Here is a 16,655-nt window from a genome sequence, read left to right on the forward strand (position 1 = left end):
TATAGATCTTCATGGTCGGCCAAAATAACAGTTTATTTTCTAACATCAATTGACGTTAAATAACTTAACAGAATTCGTCACTTTGCCACGCCATGTTGCTACAGTAAATTAACATAATTTTTTATATCTCCAAAATTTTATTTCGTGCGTAATCCTCCCTCATTTTCATGGCTGAGAAAGATGAATATGAGGGAGAATTATACACGAGGTAAAAGTTTGGAGAAATAAGAGATTAAATTAATTTACTATAACAATATGACGTGAAGTAAAGGCTGATGTGTAATCCTAGCTGGCATGGTAAAATAAAGTGAAAAATCATAATTGTCATTTTTTAAAGTCATAAATTAATAGTAACACGTGTCTCGTTTTTATTGGGTATGATGTGGTAAAGTGACAGTTTTGTTAAGTTTCTTAACGGAAATTGATTTTCAGAGAGTAAACTATTATTTTAGCATACTTTGAAAACCTATAAATTATTGTTTATACCACATTAAGTGATTTATAATTTAGACCAACTACATGGACCTATAAATTATTTTTTATACCACATGGAGTAATTTGTAATTTAAGCCAACCATAATGATCATTTCAAATAAATGATACCCGACCCGACCCGAACCGAACAGTCCTGCCCGTTTTCCAGGTGCATTTCTACATGGTCAGCTCCACACAATTCCATTTCCGACGTGAGAGAAGATGAGAATTGTGATTCTGGTGATGCTCCTATGCCTCACCACCACGTGCGCTTCTTCTGGGCATGCAGCAAGAATCATTGAAGAGGCAGGAGGACGAGATTTGTCTTCTTTTTCTTCCTCTTCAAAACCCCATTGGAATAGCAATGGCGGGAATAATAGGAGAGTGATAGATGTGAAGGGAGGCCCAGAATCAGTGGTGTGGGTGGTTCAGCTCTCTGATCTCCATTTCAGTGTCCACCACCCCGACAGAGCTCGTGATTTCAAAACCATTGTGGGCTCTGCTCTCTCCATGATCAACCCCTCCCTTGTCCTCATCACTGGTGATCTCACAGGTTTACCCTCCTTTCTCTCTCTCTCTCTCTCTCTCTCTCTCTCTCCCTCTAATCTCTTGCCAATATATGCTTTATTGGTGTGATTGAATTTCATGTTTTGGGTTTCTTGTGCTTAGCTTTTGAGGACCATATACTTTGTTAATGTGGTTTTAGGAATCATGGGTTTCTTTTTGTTGTTATGTATTTGTCTAAAAATTTGATTTTTTATTTCTTTTACTTAATTAGGAATTGTAATTCGTGTGATTCTGGTCAACGAATTATGAGGTTCTTTATTATGTTTGTGCATGTATTGATATTTCATGTTTGTGTATCCATTTTAAGATATTTTCAAATTTGATCGATTAGAAATAAGTTTCATCCAAAAATTTTGAAGCACAATTTCTGTTGATGAATGGAATTTTTTTAGTGGAAATTTTAGTATATTCGGGTCCATGTGGGATATCTTACTTTATGTTGATGGTCAGTCTGAATCACCATTTTTATGTTCTTGGAGGATTGTTCTGGAGAGCATAAGATAGAGTTCCAGGACCTTTATGAAGTTGCTATTGCCTAAAACCATAATGCAAGTCTACACTGTATTGGATATGGCGAATGCTAAACAGTTTCATGATCTTCTCGCCCAAAATAAACACAAAGTATTGAGGAAACATGCAAGAATTTCACATGGATTATAAAGAATGCACATAGTATGACCTAGGCTGGTGCTTTGGGCATTGAAACCAGATCTTTCTCTCTGTCTCTGTCTCTGTCTCTGTCTCTCGCTTTTGATAAGTTACACATGCATGCAATGGGTCTTGAAACCATAACCCTTACCCTCCGCTTCATCTTATTGGGAAATGGGCTGCAAGTTCAATTGAGGATGGTCAAATTGTGTGCTGGTACATTTAACAAGTGGATGAGCTGATAGTATTTAACCATAAAGACAAATCTGGTGGTTGAATTTGAGATTTAGGCATTCTTTAAATAGGTTCTTATATGCTGCAGAGTTGTTTTGATATGCTTTTTTCTTGCATCTTTTTCATATGTATTTGCATTTCTTTATGATTTGTTCCCAAGCCTCTTAATAGTTTCCAACTATTTTTGGTTTTTGGTATCAAATAATTCCCAAATTTATGATTGTTGGGAGCTGCTGGGACACAGAAATTTTTTTTCGGAATGGGCCAAAGCATGAATGAGAAATATGTTAAGATTGAAGATTATATATATATATATATAATATTTCAAATTTCATGATAAAACGCCGTCATCATCACTATACCATATTATTCAAGTTTACTATGCAGTGATAAACTTATAATTAAATTTTGTCACAAGTTTCACCCCCCGTTGCATGGAACAAGATCCTCTCCAGTTCATTTAAACTGGATAATATCCAGTTAGTTATATTGGAAGTGTATTTTTGTCCCCTCAAAAAGTTTATTTGAACTGGATAATATCCAGTTAGTTATATTGGAATGTTATTGTTGTCTTTTCACATTTTGAAGGGACAAAAATACCCCTCCAATATAACTAACTGGATATTCTGTTCAAATGAACTGGAGAGGATCCTAATTTCCGTTGCATAACCATTCGCAACTGATAGGTAAAATGCTGTAGTAATGTAGTAAAAATACTTAATACTCGGTCAGCTTTTTTTATTTTTTATTTTTTTCTTTTTATAGGTAAGAAAAGATACAAACCAAAAACAAAATATTACAAGGAATCCTTCCTACTATCAAGAAGAAGGTCAATTAAGAGAATATAAGCAAAATACCATAAAAAAATTGATTATATGGACTATTTAATTAAGTTGTGAGTGAAACAATTAGTACAAAATAAGTTATGAGCTCTAGTTTTGATGATGCGTATATATATGAAGTACTACATAGCGATAAGACAATTAAATTAATTAATTGATAGGGGCATAGGGTCAAAGATATGGGTAATAATGAAGGAAGTCAAGGAGCTCGTTGGTACTCTCAGGGCTTTGACGCATGTCTACATCAACATGGTCCTCAATAAAGAAAATTTTCAAATGATTATGGGGGAGGGCCATGGTCCATACTGGCCCTCCACTCTCTTCGTCTCTGGGGAGTTGCATGTCCAATTTTGAGTCGTTGAATTATATTTGGCATTGTTAAACTCAGATAAGTTGAGAGTATGTAACCACAAAGACATTTCTAATGATTGCATCTGCAGATTTAGGTGTTTAGCTTCTGTTATATGCTTATTTCTTTGAAAATTTTTATATTCTTATCAAATTGATGTCCAAATGGTTCTACTATAATCTTCTTGTGTTCCTCATCTTTGCCAGATGGGAAAAGCAAGGACTTGTTAACAATGAAGCAAAATGAGGTTGAGTGGATTGAATACCAGAACATAATGGAAGATGTTATAAAAAGAAGTGGACTTGAGAAGAGTGTCTTCTTCGACCTTCGAGGGAATCATGATAATTTTGGTGTGCCAGCTGTTGGTGGTTCATTTGATTTCTTTTCAAACTATAGCATCAATGGAAAGTTGGGCAGAAGTCAGAATGTCAATAGTGTCACCCTTCAGGTCAGTTATGTACACTATAGCTGGTTTATCAATATACACTGTTACATAGCTGTCCTATTTTCATGGTATCAATTGCCAATATAGCTGCTTAATGTTTCTGCCCCAAGCCGAACTTTATCTTGGTTGCCAATCTTGGGCTACTTTTGTGCAGATCTCTTTTTTGTTTAATTTCTTTTTTCTTTTTTCTTAAGTAATTGACACCACTAGTTAATGAATTTGGAAAACTCTTTGGCTTCTCTTCATGTCATGAATGGAGGACATCTTTCTTTCTTAGCCCCCTGCATGGTAGCCCATGAAAGAATTAAGCAGAGGATAGAAAGACATCCCATTCTCTGAGGGTTTTCTTTACCTTCTATTGGGTGATCTTTACATTAGATGTGTTTTTTTTTTCAGCATACTATTTACCCATTATCATAAACTTGAGTGTGTTGCTTCATTTATTTTTATATGTATATTTTACTGTAAATGTTAGATTTTATGTCCCCTTGTTTTTGTTAGTGCCAAAGCTTTGTTCTATCCTCTTTTTTTGGATAATATGTAAAGCTCTATGTTGGTATTTTTCAAAATCTGACTAGAAGCATTAGTAAATTGGCATGTTCAGGAAACCCAAAATTTTGGTTTTTTGGCTAAGACGTTTTCGGTAAACATAAGTTACCTGAACTGCCCTTCATCTTTCTTCTAAAACGCAAGCCTTTTTTGCTATGATTGATAGCAAACTTCTCCCTATTGGAATCTGGATTGTGGGATGCGTATTGATGTGACACTCATGTTAACCTGTATCTAATTGTTAATCATTTTTGTTAAGAACCTTGATTTTTATATCCACGGTATTATGCATACAAAGCCAATCTATTGATTATTATATACATATAATATTATTAAGTAATAGGACCATAATTCTACAGTCATTTGGTATCTAAATCATAGCAACATACTTGTCAGAGTTCTTTGTGTGTCTCTGATAATAACTTGGGTGTGGGTACTTGGTCTTCTACGAACTACCTTAACAGACCACTAGTTCTGGGAAAACTGTATTGTAAGTGCTAAGAAATAATCTACACTGAGTTGAATTATCAATTGTGAAATCCCAAGCCTTGAATAAAAATTATAATGTGTTGAGTTGGTTAGTGTTAATTGCAAAGCTTTTCATTACTTATGTGCATTTGTGCTCTACAATCCAGAATGGCGAGCAGAAACATCTCTTTGTCGGTTTTGACAGCACAATGCCTGTTGGTTTACGAGGTCCAACTAATCTTTTTGGGCATCCTACTGATCAACTGTTAGCTGAATTAGATTTGGAGCTCTCTCAGTGGAATTCTCAATCAACAAAACCAGTGACCAAGATCTCCTTCGGGCATTTTCCACTATCATTCTCAGCACCGTCATATTCTGGAAAGAGTCTAAAAGATATTTTCCTCAAGCATTCGCTATCAGCTTACCTATGTGGGCATCTCCACTATGGGTTTGGTAAGAATTTGAAGCGTCACCACCAGTCTAGTCATCATTTTTTGTCCCTGCCAAAGTTTTTCCAGTTTAATATACACCAAGTATCTTCTGGAAGTGATGTAAATTGTTCTTTTGGAGCCCCACAAATTGAAGAATTCTGGGAGTGGGAGATGGGTGACTGGAGGAAGAGTAGAGCAATGCGAATTTTGGCCATTGATAGAGGTCATGTTTCATATGTTGACATTGACTTTAAGTCAGGAACTAAAAAAACAATTATATTACCCACATTTCCACTAGACTCACGCTTCATGTCAACATCTTCATCACTTCGCAAGTATGAATGTCAAGTTATGCTGCCATCATCATATGACTCAGTTAGAGCCCTGGTCTTTTCCGTTTCTCCTATTGTGTCTGTTATGACTAAGATCTATGACACCAGACCTGGAAATCTCAGTTTGGTCATGGAGACATCTATGACGAAGCTTTTGGATAACACCGCCAGGGGAGATCTTTATGCTGCTCCTTGGAATTACAAAGCATTTGAGGACCCATCTCCCGATAGATTTTGGCTGCAAATTGAAGCAACTGACATCTTGGGCAGATCAACTTTGACTGAATTAAAGCCATTTTCTGTTAATGGTCTTAGTGCCAAGATCTCCTGGACATGGAAGGAATTTTTTGTAATGGGTTGTCAGTGGGCTGCCTTGTATTACCCCATATTCTGGCTTGCTCTGTATTTTATGTTCTCCATTCTTCTCATTCCAAAAGCTCTCTTGATCTTCTCAAAGAAGCAGTATACGTACAAAAATTTCATTGCCAATAAAGGCTTCCTAAATGGCACAGCATGGGTTCTACAAGAGCTGTGCAGGCTTCCCATAGTATGGTATGGCATGTTAGGATACTTGTTCCACCTTATATTATTCCCCTGGTTTTTTGGGCAAGTTTTACCTGATGTTGAGGATAGAGGATACATGACTTATATGGGCTGGGTAGTTAAAAGTTATGATGAAAGGGGAAAACTTGATTATGTTGGATCTCCAGATATAATGGTGCTGGTTCTTCCCCATCTCTTATTTGTGGTTTTGCCTGCTATTTTGGTTACTGTAGCTTTGGCTGCTGAAAGAGGGTTCTATAGGGAACATTTTCTATCATGTTCAGGAAAGAAAGAAGATGATTATGATCGGGAAAAGAAGAGGTCTCTATTGTATGATCACCGACGCAGTGGAAATTCGAAGTTCCATTTAGGCGAGCGTTGGATACGAAAAGTTCTCTTGGTGGTGTGCCTTGTGATCTTTTGGAAGCATTTTAAGGTTAGGATTCAATTACTAATCTATTTTGGAATACAATATGCATGATGTGAAGAACATAAATGTGTATGGTCACATTGTGAGGGTCACCAACATTATTCGCTAAAAATCTAAAATAAAGTTAAAAACAAAAAACAAAACAACATATAAATGGATTATCTTCCCAACTCTTACAGAAGAAAGGAATCAGAAATTTCTTTTTCTTTAATATAGCCTTTGTAAATAATCATAGGGAAAAGTAAATTTATTAATCTGCCTTCACTTATACTGAGCTCTTTTTATGCTTTGTTCTTTTCTTTTCTATTTTTCAATATCAGAGCTGCAGGGCTTTAGTAAAAGCTTATGGGATGAATCCATTGATCCATTTTCCTGGATATAGCCTTTCAGTTCCAGTATTGCTAGCTTATGCCTTCTTCAAAACCAGGAATATCTGAGGAGCATTGCAGAGAGTAAATATGTGTTATTCACCGAAGTTTATATGGATTATACAACTACTTGATGTAATAGCAAATGTTGCCCTTTTTCGTCTACTTGTTTTCAAGTCACCACAACTGCTGAAGACTCGCAACCAAAACCTAAAAAAGGGGCAAGAAGGCAATCCACAAACTTAATGTGATATGGGAGAGGTAGATATCTCTTTCTGCAGAAAATTAATTTTTTAGATTTCATCCCCTAAAGGACAACATTTCTCTGTAAATAAATCCATTTAGAACCTAAGAAAGTAGGGAAATAGAATCTTGAGAAGCTTAAGGTTTTGCCTAGAAGTTGATAATGAGATTTATGATTCCCTTTTGTTCTGCTGAAGCCAAAAGCTTGAGAGTGACTCGTGGGTCTTTTAGCTCTGCTTCTGCTTGATTTTGAAGACCACAGCAAAGGACTTTTGACTCCTACTTCCATGTTGTTTGCGTTTCATTCCATGTGTTTGATAAATCGTCCATAACAAAAATAGAAGCAAACTTTTCAAGGGTATTCCAAATTTTTTGAATGATTATTTAAAGGTATTTTAGTCATTTTATCTTCAAATTAAGCATGATTTGGACGATTCAGGCCTGTTTGGAATTGCATTTGGAAGCCTAAAAGTATTTTTAACACTTAGAAAAATCTGTTTAAAGAAAAAAAATACTCGTTTGGTAAAATGGTCTAGAAAGCTTAAAAATAGCTAAAATGCACTTTTGGCAAAAGCTTAAAAATGAAACTTTTGTCTAAAAAGTATTCTTGATTTAAAAACTCTATTTTTCAAGCGGAATCTCAAACATTCTCAAAATGATCAAGTTAAAACTAAAGCTTTGAATTGAGACAAGAGTACGTCTCATAACATATATACTTCCCTCAAATTTTCAATTGGGATAATGTTCCTCCTCAAACTATTAAAAATTTAAAAATGTTTCTCCCAAGGCTAAAAAAACACACACAAAAATGATATAGTAGTTAGGAAGAAAATTATAAAAGTCGATGCTCGTTCGGATCGGACTTCGATCGAGCTATCGAACAATTGCCAAAGCTGTTTATAACAATTATTTATAATAGTTGGAATCTTAAAAATCTATTAGCACACTAAAACTAAATTGGTTTAAACCAAACTATCACTACTCGTCCGGATTGGCCTACTACGAGAATACGACAAAACTGAAAACCACCAAAAAAAAAATAAAAAACCGATACTCGTTTGGATGGGACTTCAATCGAGCTATCGAATGACTACTACTTGTTGAATGCTCATCCGGACACATTACGAACTATCGAACAAAGCATTTTGTATATCCCCATTGATCAGCTCGTCCGAACTTGTTTCCAATCGCCGCTCCATGGAACAAAGCACATAACTTTGTAAACAATCAATAACCCATTATTCAGAGTTCCATAGAAAATCAGTTCTCGAAAGAATTCTCAGCAATTATTAGATCTAGTAGATCAAGTCTCATAAAATTTTGAGAAAACCATGTCAAAAGTAAATTTTGTGTGCAATATTGGGCAGTAAAAAATCAAGGGAAGAAACTAAAAACAGAAGAAAACCAACTACATGGATATTCAAGATTGCATGCAACAATTATTTTTTGAAAAATAAAAAAGCTACTAAGATAATATACACAACATATTTATTACAATGCCAAGACTACCGCCTAAGGTTTTGAGGTTTTTTCCCTCCATATTCAATCTCCCTTACCCTGTCTGCTATGTGCTGGACGCTTTTTGACAGATCTTGCGTGTGCTCGTCAATGTGATTAAACAGAAGGTCTACAATTTTTCTAAGTGAAGCAGAGCGCTTTCTCTCTAGGAGCAGCTGTTGAGTTAATTCTTGAATCCTCATGTTTTCATTCTACAAAAATACGCAGAGGCAGAAACTTATCAAAAATCACAAAAAGAAAAAAGAGAGGAACCATAAGCTCTTTTATAATCCACCCACTCCGTAAGCTCTTTTATAATCCACCCACTCTGTGTAGGTAATTCATCTTCATGAAGGGATATAAATTCAACAAACATGATATGACTAGCCAATATATGATGCAATCTAGTATAGACGGGCCGTATTTTACCATTCTTTCATAAATAAAGCCTCTCAGTTTATCACAGTGAACAACTATGGATGGGAAACAAATGAGAAGAAAAAAAAAAAAAAAAAAAAGAACTATTAAGAGATATAAATTCCAGTGCAAGAAAGGATTTAGCATTCTTTAATAAAGCATTTCAGTTTTATGACAGTGAACAAATATGAATGGGAAACATCATCAGGACAATAGACACAACATCTCCCAGAAAAGGTACTCCCCACCAATACACAAGCAGGTGCCAACTATGCTTGGAAGTTTTCTTTTCACAAACCAAAGAGGAATCAATTAAAATTGAAAGAATTCAATTGAATTGAGTTAAAAGGATTTGCTTCAGTTGTTTGGAATGCAAATGAAATTTATTCCTGATGGTGGTATGGCAGAGAAGGTGGTTAGAGTCTCAAGAATAGATATTTGAAGCATTTGCTTGAAACTATATGTAGTAGCAGCAGGGATTTAGATTAACATAAAGACAAATTTCTAAGCAGACAGTGGCAGCCAGGGAAAGAGAGAGATTTAATACTGGTCTGACAACATTATTTTGACAGATGAAATGATTTTTTTTTTTTTTTAGTACTGCACAGTAACGTGAAAGTTCTTAGGAAATAGTAGGTAGAGTGATTTGCCTAAAGAGTTTTACAATCAATGATTGCTAAACAACTGAAAGGAAACAAGAAAGTAGAATGCTCTGATAAAAAGAGCAAGCTGAGGCACAGAACAGCCGAGAATATATTTAATCTTTTTTTTTTTTTTTTGATAAATAAGTTATTAATTGAAAAGCACAGAGGAGCGCAACCCTAGTACACATGATGTATACAAAGAAAGGCCCCAATATTACTAAAGCTGAAGTGAAGCGGAGCTTCGGAGTAGCTTCACGGAACGGAGCTAGCTAGAAGGGGGGCCGGTAAGAGAAGACGCCCTATGACCGAAGGATCAACGGCGGTTTCTCGTAGTCAACGGGACTAGCCGTCCGAATGAAGGATCAACAGCGTATCCCGGTGATCCCAGCAATGCACGATCCGATCGGGCATGAGCTGGGCCCCGTAAGGCTCCCAGCCTGATGGGGGATATAACTGGGCCCTCTAGCTAGCTTATAAAAGATAGCGCAGTGAAGCGAAGATTAGTAGAAGCGTAGCTGAACGAAGTAATCTTTAATTATATTTATTATACCCGCACAAGGAAGAAAAGCCGTTAAGCCCAAGAGAGCCTGCCCTTGAGCCCGAGTTCGAGTTTGAGCTGTGTTAAGCAAGGAGAGTTCCAGCTCCCGATTAGGATCAGCAGTTCCTTGTTCTCCTGTTATTGTTCTGTTATCCCTCTTAAAAGAAAAGTTTAGTACATGATTAGTACACGTAACAGCGGACCAATCAGAGGATAATCGGTCTCACCCCGAGGGGGAAGAGCATAGCAAAGGGGGGTCATGGTCCTTCCTATGCTGGACAGGAACCTCATCGATCGAGCCTCAACCCCAAAAACTGATGTATACAAAGAAAGGCCCCATTAAAAGCAAAAAGAGGAACATAAAGATAAAATTTGAGACATAGTGAAAAACTGAGGCACACTAAAAGCGTCGGCCCAATGGAACAGAGTTTGAATAAACAGTTTTTTGAGCTCTTCCATATATATATATATATATATATTTTTTTTTTTACAAAGGTAATATTTAAGCATAAAAAATTTTCATACCATGTGGGTTGGAACTATGAAGGCCCAATTCTTGGGGGGAATTCAGAACCAAGGGAAATACAAAATTTGAACTTTATCAGAAGATGAAGTTCTTCTACAAAGCGCACACAGCCTGGAACAGGACTACCTACCTAAATAAAGAGCCAAGATAACATTAGAGGACTTCAGCTTATCACATGTCTGCCTACACTGATCAAGTTACATTGCAAAATCAGAATCTTGCATCGGATCTATATATGGAGACTTGTTCATTTATGACCAAAAAGCTATTCTCCGTTGCTAAAATGATCACTGCACAAGCTTACATGCAGATTTCAAAAGAAACAAATGAACGAAAGTTTTCCTAGAGTCCAAATTTGGAATAACAATATGTGTCAAATTTGGAATAACCCAAGGGAATATGTGTCAAAGGGAAGAATGGTAAACAAAGGAACTATAATTTGGGATTAGATACTATACATCTATTCTTTTTCTTTTCGCTTTTTTCTACTTCTTCTTCTTCTTCTTCTTTTTTTTTTTTTTTTTTTTTTTTTTTTGAGTAAGTGCTACATATCATATTTAAAAGTAGTGCACATAGCAAACTGGAAATTATCTCACAACAGACTCAAGAGCTAAAAGAAGATGACAAAAACTTACTGGAATTTGGTTACTAGTCAATCCGTTTTGAGTATTCCCTGCAGTCAACGCATGAGTGTGCTCCTTCATGAACTTTGTGACAACCCATTTTCCAGTACTTAGTTTCCTTATTGAAAGCATTGCCTTGCAACCCACCCTAGTGGGAGTCCGTGGCTTCATATTTTTGTTATCGCACCTATAAGGCTTTCTGTAACCCTCTTTGTTACAAACAAGTGTTCTACCAATAATGGACCCATCAAGTTTAGAGCGAGATAGATAGTTTATCCGAGTTATAAAACCGACACGTGAGCCATATGCACTGTAAAAAGCATGTGCTGCTTCTTCAGACTCAAATTCCTGACCCACATATGGTTCGTCTCCTTCAACTACAGTCACCTCCTCTCTAGAAGAGTCGTGAGTCATTTTATCGTTTTGTTCAAGACAAGACACATCTTCAACTGAACTTCCGATCATTGTGCCATCATTACCAAGCTCGAGATCAATATCAGTTGAACTATCTAAGACCCCATCATGAATGTCCACACCAAGTTCAGAATCCACTGCAACATTCAGAATATTGAGATATAACTTTCATTTGTATAAAGATCATACAAATTGAAACAGCCTTACGCAAGATAAACTCATGACCATGATATTCAATACACACAGACACTTTCAAAGATCATATAAAAGAAGCAGCCTCATGGGTGATAAACTCATGTCCATGATACTCAACACACACATGATACACAAATTTAGCATTATAACCTTCCTTCCATTCTCATATACAAAATTCATACAAAAGGCAGCCGTCTCGCACAAGATAAACTCATGCCCAGGATATTCAATACAGAGATACATACAAACAAACACTTCGACATTTGGCATGATACTAATTAATAGCCAGAGATCATTCTACAAATGGATCCTAGAAATTAGAATTCAGACTAGGTAATAAGCACTCTGCAACCATAAAAGAGAACACAAACACAAAAGAACAGAATTAGACATTTAGCCAATTTCATTATAAATGTTAAAACAAAGACCATACACCATACCATTCAAGTTATAGTAAATTACTAGCCAGAGATCATTGTAAATAAACTTAAATGTTTTCTAGAAATCCGTATTCAGATTATGTAATATTCATCCCACAACCATAAAAAAAAAAAAGATAACAAAACAAACAACATTCAACATTAGCCAAAGCATTATTGTGATTATTGGCCAGGGAAATATTTGAATAAACTAATTGGTCCTCATAATCAATATTCAAACAGTGGAGGAGCCGCATGTTCCCCCTCCCCCAAGTGGGTGCATCTTAGTCTTAGTGTCTTCTTACTCATAAAAATCAATAACAATCCAAGATAACCAGGCGACCGTGTCCTCCAAACTGCGGTGAGACCAGGTCTGGCTGCATTTAGCCCAGAGGGTGTAACATCCCATCCCATTGACACACAATATTGTCCACTTATGGCTCCCCCAAATCAAACTTCCCAAGAGGTCATTCATCCTGGTACTACTCTCGCATAAGCTCACTTAACTGCGGAGTTCTAATGGGATCATGACTATCACAGCTTTAAAACGCGTGTTTGTCTAAGCACATCTCCACCTTCATACCCAAGTGATGTGAGACACCACAATCACCTCCTCTAGGGACCCAGCATCCCTGCTAGCGATTCTCATGGAATTAACCCATTCTTGGCGTCCCAGCGAGTGCCTACTAACAACCCTCATGGGCTTGTGCACGCTCCTCCCATCTCAGTTTGGGCAATGGCTCTAATACCATTTATTATCCCATCAGAATTCCGCAGTTAAGTGAGCTTATGCATGAGTAGTACCAGGATTGGTAACCTCCTGGGAAGTCTAGTTCAGGAGAGCCAAAAAAGAACAATATTGTGTGTCAATGGGGTGGAGTGTTATAGAGGGAATGCCAAGTAAAGTCGCAACTCTCCCCTGATGTAAAGTTTCTTAGTATGCCGGTGAGGGAGGGAGTTTTCAAGTGGCTTGGCTTATGTTTCCCTCATACCCATTTTTGTCTCTGGTTCTCCACTTTTTGGTCACATAGTGACAGCAATCATGGCATCTCTACTAGTCAATACTCCAATCCAAGCGTCATTATCAAATTCTCAACTTTTTTCTAGTTTCTGGTCACTTAGCTATGGCAATCACGGCACCAGCCAACTCTACCAGTCAATTCTCCACTCCAAACATCATTGTCCAATGGTCAATTTTTTTTTTCTCCATTTTTTCAATCAAAATTTTGTTTTATTTTGTATGCGGTTGGATCTTGAATTTTGATATTTTGGTTCATTTTATTTTTGTATTTTGCTTCAATACTGTGGTTCATTAACTTATTAATAGTTGAATAATTTATAGTGTTTGTTAATTTTTTTTCCCTAGCCATTGATGATTGATGAACAATCTTGACACATTGGTCAAGTTTGACTATTGGGTTATAAAATACTTCATTTGTATCTTCAATTGTGTTTATAATTTTTTTGTACTACTAAGCATAATAGCATATGTAATATGTCAAGAAAAAAAAAAATTTAATCATCATAATTTTATTTCATCCCTTTACCTTTGACTCCACTACCATACTTAAAGTTGGTCATATTGACAACCATATAAGAGATCGCAAATACATAAAGAATAGAATCTGACATTAACCAAAAACAAGGACAATTCATTCAGAACTCAATATACTTGCACTAAGACTTAAAAAACCGAAACTGCAAATATTGCACTAAACTAAATTATAAAAAACAAAAAACAAACTTCAGGCTATTACCGTCCAATCTTCCACATTCAAAAACATATCAAACTTGAATAGAACTATAAAAGTGAAGAGGGGAGAGTCCATGAAAAATAGTTTGAAATAGCATCCCCCAAACAAACAGAAAGAGCAAAACCCAGTTGAGATAAACTCAAAAGTAATTTCATTTCTTATAAAAAGGACTACGAATGAGAGAATCAAAAAAGATAGGCAAAAGACTAACAGTAAAGTAGTAATCCAACCCAAACCCAATTGACTTAAATACAGTAAAATCCCGTTTTCCATGAGAATGGATTGCAAAGCACAAGGAATAATAGAATACAACTGATAGCAATTGAAATTAGAACTGAAAATCTTTAAATATTCGGCTAAAACCGGGCTCTGATTTGGGGAAAAAAGAGAAAATTGAAATGGAAACTTACTGAATCATTTAAAATTTGTAGCTGAAGATCCTTCGAAACTCTTTGAGAGATAGCAACTGATCCACCGGGAGAGAGAGATAGAGAGAAACAGAGAGGGGATTCTTTTTTCTCTGTGTTTCTCCTCTTTCTTTTGTTGTTGGGTTTGTCAGGGCCGAAAATTCTGCCTGGCGCTCTTTCGGGAAAGTGGAGCCTGTTTGGTAAACTTGTTATAACAAGTTTTTCATTTCTCGTCTGGTTTACCAACGCTGAAAAGCTAGGTGTGTTTGGCAAAGGGCTTGAAAAATCAGGTGGACCGAAAATGTAGCAGATTTGAATAATTTGAGAAAAAAAAAAAAGTAATAATGTTTTGTATAAAAAAGTGAAAAAATTAGTTTTGTAGTGATTTTTTATTTGAATAGTAATAAAAAGTGATTGGTGTGATGTAAAAAGTAAGAATATTGAGAGGAATTTTTTGAGTTTTTGGGTCCAGTCCGGCCCACTCCTTTGCCAAACACAGCATAAACATTTTTTAAAAATAATAATAATAAAACACAACATTTTTTTAAAAACTAAGAAAAATGAAAATTAAGAAGAAGAAAAAAAAAATGGGTAGAGTCTAGTACCTCTTTAAACTACCGCCAAAATGATAATGTCCTTCAAACTTTTAATTGTGAGTAGTGACAATGTCCTCAAAAACTAACAAAACATTGTCAATGTCCTCCGAGGCTAGTAAAAAGATAAAAATGTTCTTATAGATTTCTCAACAAGACAAAAATACCCCTATAAATTCGAAAAAAATAAAATAAAAACAATAATTTTTAATTTAAAAAAAGGAAAATTTTTAATTTTTTTTTTTAAATAAAATTGTTTTGTATTTAAAAAAAAAAACGAATTTTTTTTATTTTTTATTTTTAAAATGGAAATTTTTATTTTAAATTTTGATTTTTTTTATAAAAAAAAAAAAAAAAAAGGATTTTTTTTTAATTTTTTTAAACGAAAAATTTTATTTAAAAAAAAATTATAAAATGAAAATTTGCAATTTTTATCAAAAAAAAAAAAAGACAACTTTTTAAAAAAAATTTCTTATAAAAATGATTTTTTTTTTTTTTAATTTTTAAATTTGACCACCCCTTGGATTTTATATAGAGAGAGAGTTTAAGGTTTTTTCTATAAGTTTTAGTATTTTTTGTTTTTATTTTACTATGGGTAGTTTTGTCATTGAATGAAACATTGATAATGTTTTGATAATTTGGGGAGGAACATTATTGTAACGATCTGATCTCATATAGCGCGGAAACTGTAATTATCAATACAAAAAAATACAGTTAAAATACTTTTCTCCATACATGAATACCCAAAGCTATGTCGTACAAGGCATTTATACAAATCTATCCGACAGTCTAAATTCTAGACAAAACTTAACCAACTTGGAATCTCTGTACATCTCAATATGAATCTCTAATCACAACTGCATAATTACCTTGATTTTCCATTCCTGCAAGCACTACAAAAACTGTGAAGTAGTGAGTCAATTGATTTCCGATAATATAAATCATTGTTGAATCATATATAGCAAAATGCTAGACAAGTTATAAAACCACAAAAATCCGTATTATTGGATATCAATATCATACTCAGTAAGTAAGAATACTTACAGTGGATTACATGAATGGATCATCAAAGGTAATTACTTGAAACCCGTTCTGCTGCAGTTGGTCCATACCCATAACAATCCCTTCACTGACTTTCTCTCTCTCTCTCTCTCTCTCTCGCCTAAACTTCTTTCTTCCTCTTCAGCTCTCTGTCTTAAATTTCCCATCTCACTCTCGGTTTCTCTTGTGTTCTTTCTTTCTTGTAGCGCTTGGTCTCGCCCTTTCTCTCTCTGTTCTGAGTAAACACTCTTAGAAAGAAGAAAGACCGAGTAAAAAGCGGAAGAATGAAGAATATATGCCAGAGATGGGAGAGGAGATGAGTTGTGAAAATTGTGAAGGAGAAGAGCTCTATTTATAGGAGAAAATCAAATACTATTTCACCAACCCTATACTATTCCACCAACCCTACACTATTCCACCAACCCTTTACTATTTCACCAACCCTATACTATTCCACCAACCCTACACTATTCCACCAACCCTATACTATTTCACCAACCCTATACTATTCCACCAACCCTATACTATTTCTACCTTCCATTTACTATCCTATTATTTCCCCAATTATTACAATCATACTCCAAATTATACCAATCAATCATCAATTATCATATCTCTTAAATCTCCCAATAAAATAATCAATATAAAATCATCATCATGAGAT

General features: G+C 35.3%; 2 protein-coding genes across 4 annotated transcripts; one reads left to right on the top strand and one right to left on the bottom strand.

The window, feature by feature from the left end:
• The first annotated feature begins 696 nt into the window (after nt 1-696).
• Nucleotides 697-7,240, top strand: LOC132172833 (putative metallophosphoesterase At3g03305). Its single transcript, XM_059584400.1, has 4 exons — nt 697-1,027; nt 3,321-3,562; nt 4,744-6,318; nt 6,633-7,240. The coding sequence occupies exons 1-4, from the start codon at nt 697-699 to the stop codon at nt 6,747-6,749; spliced, it is 2,265 nt and encodes a 754-aa protein (XP_059440383.1). The 3' UTR covers nt 6,750-7,240.
• Nucleotides 7,241-8,294: 1,054 nt separating this feature from the next.
• On the bottom strand, nt 8,295-14,560 carry LOC132173104 (protein FAR1-RELATED SEQUENCE 5-like). Of its 3 annotated transcripts, XR_009439228.1 has the most exons (5): nt 14,361-14,560; nt 11,181-11,719; nt 10,545-10,675; nt 10,247-10,333; nt 8,572-8,632 (listed from the first exon to the last, which is right to left on the bottom strand). XR_009439228.1 is itself a non-coding variant. In XM_059584683.1 (4 exons), coding segments are annotated over exons 1-3 (657 nt in total). In that variant the 5' UTR covers nt 14,362-14,560; the 3' UTR covers nt 8,572-8,632; nt 10,545-10,558. The 3 variants fall into 3 exon arrangements, 2 of the variants coding, with proteins under 2 accessions (XP_059440665.1, XP_059440666.1); XM_059584683.1 differs by lacking the exon at nt 10,247-10,333; XM_059584682.1 differs by lacking the exons at nt 10,247-10,333; nt 10,545-10,675 and having other exon boundaries at nt 8,295-8,632; nt 14,361-14,557.
• Nucleotides 14,561-16,655: the final 2,095 nt, after the last annotated feature.

The sequence above is a fragment of the Corylus avellana genome, chromosome ca2 (assembly GCF_901000735.1).
Source record: "Corylus avellana chromosome ca2, CavTom2PMs-1.0".
Lineage (NCBI taxonomy): Eukaryota > Viridiplantae > Streptophyta > Magnoliopsida > Fagales > Betulaceae > Corylus > Corylus avellana.

Excerpts from the sequence above, each read along its gene's own strand:
- LOC132172833 (XM_059584400.1), top strand. The coding sequence starts at position 697 with ATGAGAATTGTGATTCTGGTGATGCTCCTATGCCTCACCACCACGTGC. Across the intron at positions 3,563-4,743 it reads TCAATAGTGTCACCCTTCAG|AATGGCGAGCAGAAACATCT; the intron begins GTCAGTTATGTA and ends TCTACAATCCAG. Across the intron at positions 6,319-6,632 it reads TCTTTTGGAAGCATTTTAAG|AGCTGCAGGGCTTTAGTAAA; the intron begins GTTAGGATTCAA and ends TTTCAATATCAG.
- LOC132173104 (XM_059584682.1), bottom strand. Across the intron at positions 8,633-11,180 it reads TGACTAGTAACCAAATTCCA|AATGAAAACATGAGGATTCA; the intron begins GTAAGTTTTTGT and ends GTATTTTTGTAG.